The sequence below is a fragment of the Silurus meridionalis genome, chromosome 19 (genome assembly GCF_014805685.1).
Source record: "Silurus meridionalis isolate SWU-2019-XX chromosome 19, ASM1480568v1, whole genome shotgun sequence".
NCBI classification, from domain to species: domain Eukaryota; kingdom Metazoa; phylum Chordata; class Actinopteri; order Siluriformes; family Siluridae; genus Silurus; species Silurus meridionalis.
In genome coordinates, this window is record NC_060902.1 from 16,489,273 (window position 1) to 16,496,772 (window position 7,500).

At 40.6% G+C, this 7,500-nt stretch overlaps 1 protein-coding gene across 33 annotated transcripts in view; it reads right to left on the minus strand.

Annotated features, from left to right (window-relative positions):
• Window positions 1-7,500, minus strand: part of itpr1b (inositol 1,4,5-trisphosphate receptor, type 1b) — a 115,558-nt gene that overhangs the window by 11,737 nt on the left and 96,321 nt on the right. For 23 of the 33 annotated variants that reach the window (XM_046874641.1, XM_046874658.1, XM_046874671.1 and 20 more), the window contains 6 exons: window positions 7,335-7,500; window positions 5,042-5,206; window positions 4,276-4,510; window positions 4,069-4,164; window positions 2,657-2,790; window positions 1,159-1,324 (listed from right to left, as the gene is read on the minus strand). The exon at window positions 7,335-7,500 is cut by the window's right edge and continues 10 nt beyond it. In XM_046874641.1, the coding sequence (XP_046730597.1) occupies window positions 1,159-1,324; window positions 2,657-2,790; window positions 4,069-4,164; window positions 4,276-4,510; window positions 5,042-5,206; window positions 7,335-7,500 (962 nt within the window). Of the gene's footprint in view, window positions 1-1,158; window positions 1,325-2,656; window positions 2,791-3,146; window positions 3,245-4,068; window positions 4,165-4,275; window positions 4,511-5,041; window positions 5,207-7,334 lie in introns of those variants that run through there. The other 10 variants (XM_046874654.1, XM_046874649.1, XM_046874674.1 and 7 more) reach the window with 2 other exon arrangements.

A 7,500-nucleotide genomic window follows, 5' to 3' on the forward strand; every position in this document is an offset into this window, starting at 1 on the left:
TTAATAGATGCACACATCTGACAGGTGCTGTAGCACCATTTTAAATACATGAGAATGTATTTAGTTCATAAAACACATGTAGAAAGTATTAAAATTGCTATTAAATAAATGCAACATTAATTGGAAATCTAACCTCTACTTTATTTTTTGGGGGGAAATGTTTCTTTAAGGGATTATTAGAAAGACAGCAGAAAGTTATAACTATTTTAATACATAATAAACAAGTTCCCCACTCTGGAATAAGACCAGTCAACCTCCTAGTGCTCTATCTAAAAGGATCTTGGGTTATTAGAAGAAGAAGAAAAAAAAAAAACACCCCCTCTATTCCCAGCTAAGAAGTTGGAAACTTGTTCCATTATTTCACTTTCAGTATTCCTCTATTTCCTCATCGTGAGAAGGGAAGTAGGTAGTAAACAGATAAGTGTGTCTTATGGTGGGTGTGTGTGTAGGCATGTGTGGGTGTATGTCACAAGTAAGCTGAAGTAATGGCTCTTGTGACAATTACAAACGGGTATTTTTGAACTTAATGAAAACTGAGGTTTCATCATTGAAATGTATTTTAGCCTAAACAAATCAAATAAATCATGGAACTAAAGAGCATCGAAAAATTCAGAGAAATGCAAGAGGAAGTGTTTCTCTCGATATATTCGGTATAATATACAGTAACACCTCAAAGCGAATAACGGCACAATCCCTGTGAATTGTAGTTTCAGTAATAGCACTCATGAGTCATGCATGTCCCCCTCATGACCCAAAACCCATCACCCCCCCACACACACTTCATTATAATGAAGCCTGTGAGAATCGCTGTGTGTGTGTGTGTGTGTGTGTGTGTGTGTGTGTGTGTTTGAGAGCGTGAGAGAAGACACTCCTCCACAGTAGCAGCCATGACTAAACCTTCTGGGAAGAAAGGAGCGTCTTGATGTTTACACTGTTTGAGTGAAAACAGCTCGTTCTGTGCCTGACAGTCGGGTGAGCTGCTTAATAAGGACTTCTTGATGCACGTCTCAGAGATACGTTACTTCACATACGCACGAAAAACTGATTTTGAAGAACAGCTTATACAAATTCATTCCCTACCATAAGCGGCATGTGTTACTGTTTTTTTTTTGTTTTTTTTTCCCAGGTGCTTTTAAAACACTTGATTTAAAATCTCACCACAGATGAAACAGGTGGTCTTGAGGACCTCCTCTTTCTTCTGCTTTTCACTTCTTAGATCGGCAAAGGTGTCGATAATGACACCGAAGATCAGGTTTAGGACGATGATGATGACCATGAAGAAGAAGAGCAGGTCGTAGATCACTCTGGCTGCAAACAAAGGCTCCTGGAACGAAAAAAGAGGAGAAGACGAATGTGATGAACGAGAGTCAAATTGTTTAAATGAGCAGGTCCAGTACAGCACCTGTCCAAAGTGTAGAAACAGCGAATCTTTTATGGTTTGTGAGGCACGTACAATGTTTCACACAAGGTGAAAGCTTATTGGGTTGTTTTGGAGCAGGGAAAGTTGGAGAAACTGAAAGGAAGCAACATGGCAACCATCCCATACTTTAACAGCATGCAATTTCATCTGGACTGCGACTCATTGGAACCGATGTCATCGCACAACAAGACAATGAGCCGAAGCAACAAATACGTCTGAGTTCTGTAAGCGTTATCCAGAGAGCAGGAGTCTGGAGTGATATCTATCATGGAATGGCCTGCCCAGTCACTGCACCTAAATCCTACTGAACTGCTCTGGGCTGGTTTGCATCACAAGAAAAAAATCCCCAACTATTGAAGAACACAAAGTGTATCAGCTGAACGTTCGGAGAAACAAACTATCTGCGTGCTGAGAGTGTCTGTTTTTTTGTATCTGTTTTTCCTGCTAAGGGAGGATTTTTTTCAGTGAAAACAAAGAGGAACATCTGGACATTTATAGATTTGTTTGGTTTCAAGGCCCTTAACCCTCTGCTTAGTTGTATGAATGAGATAATTGTAAGTCACTCTGGATAAGAATGTTTGCCAAATGCCATAAATATACATATATAAATACACAATTTATTGCTTAAGTGGTCCTTAAAGTGAAACATTTTAAGACCCCTGGTTCACATGGGTTGGAAGAGCTTGTGTGGCCTGCTATACAGCTCTGATCTCAACCCTTTGGGATGAATTGGAACTCTGACTGCACCCCAGGTCTCCTCACCTTCTCAACTACATAAGCACCTGAACTCCACAAGCACACTCCAGAATGTGGTGGAACATCTTCCCAGAAGTGTGAAGGGAAACATAAGAGCAAATCGGAACGTAATGTTGAATGTGATGCCCAAAAAGCACATGCCATACTCATGACCAGGTGTCGGCAAACTTCCGGCAACATAGTGTATGTGGTTCTTCCCCAAACTCTTAATGCTTATTTATGTTCTCTCGCATGGTGAGTGACTCCGTAGTGGGCGATTATTTCGTTAATACACAAGATGGCTTCTTAGCGAACGATAGACAGATTACTGCATTATTAAACTATAGTCTGTAGAAGGAGATCTGAGGTAATGGTTACTTTAGTCTTAAATGCAGCAACATGTCTTTAAGACTGCAGTAGTTGATAATTGTGAAAGTGTTGTGGTGAAGATGTGAATGTGATTAGGTGAGAAACATGGGTGCGAATGTTTGTGTCTTGTACCTCTTTAGAAGGTTTTCGTAACACGTCTCCGACTCCGCCGCCGCTCCGGAGGCCATGGCTGAGTACGGTCACAATGCACATGAGCAAAGAGTCACACGTTCGCTCTTTATCCTCGATCACCACTGCTGCCACAGCTGGAGCAAAACACACACACACACACACACACACGTATATATATATATATATATATATATATATATATATATATATTAGGGCTGTCAATTTTAACGTTAATGCAAATTAATTTTAACGCCACTGGTTTTATTAATGCATGATTAATGCAGTGCTTATTTTGTTTTTATTTACAATGTTATTTCTTAAACAGCAACTTGAAAATTATTAATTTGAGGTACATTTAGAACAGATAAATATGTGCACTGAAGTTGCGATTAATCATGAGTTAGCCCATGACGATCATGAGATTAATTGCGATTAAATATTTGTATTGATTGACAGCTCTAATATATATGCCACGTCAGCATGGTCATACCAAGCATACGGGTATACGAGCAGTCTTGCACGTGCAGCTTGCACTTGCACATTTACACGCAGTGAGCTTGTATCACCTTTCTGCTCTGTAAAGGCATGCTGCAGGAGCGAGGGAAAAAGAAGGTCAACAATGTGCACACAATTGTTATTTTGTAATGACACAATCCAGTGATAATCATTTGCTTCCACGGTGCCTTATTATTAGGGGATAACACGCGGCAGCTCGGCCAGTTGCGGTTTTACTGAAACGGCAATTAAAATAAATCTAATTACGCCCCAGAAGACGAGCACATGGTAGCCACGTGGTGCATCGCTGCCTTAGACACACATGACAATCACGGTTTCTGCAGGTTTCGCCGAGCTCAATTTAAGATTTAAAACCTTTTAAGACTATTAAGAATGAAATTTATGACCTATTTATCACAGCATCAAAAGCACACACACACAAATACGTTGTTAGCAAATGGCCTTAAACAAGCCCTGAAATAATTTCGCTAAACTCACATTTCCCTACAGCAGAAAGAATAAAATCTGCTTTATGTCTGCATTAGAGGTGGCGTTACAGCAACACTGGAAATTGAAGACCTGTTTAAAATTATTTAAGACCTAGAACAACAAACGTCATATTTTTTAAGACCTGAAATTTACATTCTTTTATTTTAGACTTTTTAAGTCTGAGCGGATACGCTGCAAAAATCCACAGCGATCTCGGCTCGATTTATGAACCCAGGTCAGTGTTACTCCTCTGAACCATATCAAGCCACAAGTCACGCCTCCTAACATTCTACAGCATGACTAACCCCTGACCCCGCCTGGTGCTTCGGTTTGACACCGTTTGTGGCATCCGTCTGAGTGAAAACGTGTTTTCCTGTGAAAGAGGACGTACCATGTGACAATCCCCTATGTGACGTGAGCATACTTACATTCCACCGTGGCCTCCGCTGAACAGTTCGGTCCACTACCTTCTTTTTGACACACCCCACCTGACAGGAACTCGCTCGTCACAGTGGCGGTTTGTTCTGTTTAAATGGAAAAAAACATGGTTTGATTAAGTATGCTTAAATTAACAAACAAAACCCAAACAGCTTTCATCGATTTAAAGATCAAGAAACTTCTCAGAGTAAACGCACCGGTAACTCTAATGTAAGCATCTATTTTGTCCTTGCCGTCCGTACCAAGAGTTTTGTTCGGAATTCGGTCCACATTCAGAATGAAGTCGTCCTTGAAGATGATGTATCCCACGATGGAGAACAGATAGACGAGGATAAGGGCGAGCACGGCGGTGAGCACGATCGAGCGCCCGTTCCTCGTCACACTCTTGATCACGTTCAGCAAAGTTTCCTCCCGGTAGATCAGATCGAAAAGCTGAGCAGAAACCACAGTGTGGTCAGAGGTGGGGAGCGAAAGCGTGTGTATGCGTGTATAAGGTGTATAGGGTTGGGTAGTTTTTCCACATCTTTGAAAGACTGTATGTCAAATCAAATCAAATTTTGTCTTCCACTTTTATACAGAGTACAACGTGTAGTGAAATGATTGTAAATAACATGTAAATAGAAAGCAAATATAAAAATTAATGAATAAATAAAAATGTAATAAAGGTATAAATTATAAATATAGTATAAAATTAGGGATATAGGTACATATATACAATATTGACAGTAGTCCAGATTTAAAGTGTCCCAGTGTGAGAGTCACTACAGTGTCCATGTGCTGTATTAAAGTGACACTGAGAGGTGCCAGTGTTAAAAAGGGTAATTGTGCAATTATGCAAAAATAAAATTGTGCAAAGAAAAAAAGGTAGACAACTAGAGAAGTCCAGGTACTATGTGCTAGGTTTTCTCCTGGTTAAGACTCTGACTCCTGTGCGTGTGTGTGTGTGTTTGTGTTTCACTTTACCAACAGGCTGTAGAAGAAGACATGAACGAAGACACCCATGATGCAGATAATGAGGTAGAGGAGATGGTACAGGAACTCCACGTCCAGGATCATGGCTTTATAACCCCGTGTGAACGTCCCCCGATTTCCCACAAAACTCATCAGGAAGATCACCTTATTGCACACCTTGTGAGACACAAAAATGAAATTGGTCCCAAAAACGAAACCAAACAAAGTATACTCAATATATCCACAGTAAGTGTTTAACGTGTGTGCGTGAGCGAAAGCATAAGTCTCATTCGAGGTCAGTAGTTCTGTTGATAACCTTATAAGTAAGTTCTGTTTCCAAAGTCTATAAGTTTTGTTTCTGGCCGGTGCAGGTGCAAGTCCTTCACTGTGCCACACATGCTGATTATTAAATTAAAAAACAGATGAAAACGCTTTGCCACCATTAGATCATTAATCTGAGAAAGCAGTGAAAATTTTGGACGTGGCAGATGATGTAGCTTTTGTCAAATAAAAAATAGGATGCGATAAACATTGACAAATAAGAAATAAAGCTGATACATAGACTGACATCATTCGCGATTCTGCACTTTTGCCTTTTGTTTGATTGGAGTCTTTGTCTTGTTACTGTTTGTTCTTGTTTCAGTTAGCCACGACAAAAGTTCCACACAATACCAGTGTGAAAAATGCTGTTTTTATAATCACTAAACACATACATTACAGTGTAGTGTTATCATTATAAAATCAGCCTCAGTAATGTACACACACACACACACACACACACACACACACTCAGTTAAAATGTACTACGGTCAAGACCATCACACAAAAATGTGTGACAAGCAAACTAAAGAGAAAAAAACTGTTCCAGACTAAACTGTTTATATTCCACCTCATTGCAGGCGGTCATTATCTAGACTGCACTGTTCAAATCACTTTCCCCATAGGATCTGCTACACTAAGGAGAGAGAGAGAGAGAGAGAGAGAGAGAGAGAGAGAGAGAGAGAAACATGTGTGTAAATGTAGAGAACCAACCCTGAATCAATATTACATATTTTAAGGGTGTAGTTGGACCTGTTTTTAGTATAAACAGAATAGAATAGTTTAACAGGACAGTTCTATCCACACAACATGGCCATATGTTTGTGGACACCTGATAATAAGATTGCTTTGTGCTTTTGAAACATCCTAATCCAGATTTAGTCTCCATTTCCTGTTAGAATAATCTGCACTCTTCTGTGAAAAAAGTTCCACTAGATTTTGTGGAGGTTTGTCAGGTGAGGTACTGATGTAGGTGAGGTAAGGAGGTCACGGTGCAGTCAGGATTCATATCCATCATGTTTAGTAGAGATGGAGCTCTATAGCAGGAGATCTTCCACTCCCACCATGTAAAGCAGAGCTTCATGGAACTGGCTTTGTGCACAGGGTGAATGTAATGCTGAAACAGGTTTGAGTCTCCTAGTTCAAGTGAAGGGAGATGTTACGACACCACGTCCCAAAGTCACGTTTCTAACAGTTCAGGTGTCTTAATAATTTCACCGATATAGTCGATGTTATCTTTTAGTACAGAGTTCCTGTAATAGCTTATTGTTCATCAACACGTAAGTAGAAATTCTGGCTTTACTTGTCTAAACGAGTAAACATCCAGACGAGAGTGTTGAAATGCATAGTGCTGTGTTACTCCAACACTGGGTCCCAATCACAGCACGACGTTATTTAAGATGTCGAGTTCTTCTCTACAATAATATGAAGGTTTACAAATTGCCAGCAATACAGCAGTTTCACATTTAAAGTAAACATATTTCATTACATGGGCTTACTCAGAATCTCACTAATAAAACTAAATTCAAAAACTTCATTTGGAAAAACACAACACTGGATAAAGTCTATTGTTAGTAAAAAAAAAAAGGAATAAATTGAGCGGTTATACGATAGATCATGATTATGGAACAGAAAGTCTGGAACTGCAGCACAAATACTGCAGACGTGGTTCCATAGTGTTTGTTGGCGTGACATGGCAAAGAACCATGGCAACGTCTTCCCGCTGGAGTACACTCGTGGTCGTGCTGAATTAAAGTGTGTGTGTGTGAGAGAGAGAGAGAGAGTGTAGACGGCAGGAGAACACTGGTGGCCTTTTCCCTGGCCAGGTTGTGTTTTAGCAGAAGGGTGTGAGGACGAGGAGGACCAGTCCAGTGACGCACTCCACACCTCAGCTCAACACGGAGTGCGCACAGAGAATGCAGAGGTTACTTTTACACACACAAATCCTTACAGTTACAAACAAACGTATAATCGCACAAAGACTCACGTTGAACGCTCCGAGCAGGAAGAGCGTGGGTTCAAGGCCCACAGAGAAGATGAGTCGCAGGATGGTGGACGCGATCAGAGCTCGAATCCCGTGAGGCTGAGGCAGCACAATCACAATGGCCAGAGAAACCAACATGGCCGCCCACAACAACGCCGAGAGATGAGGC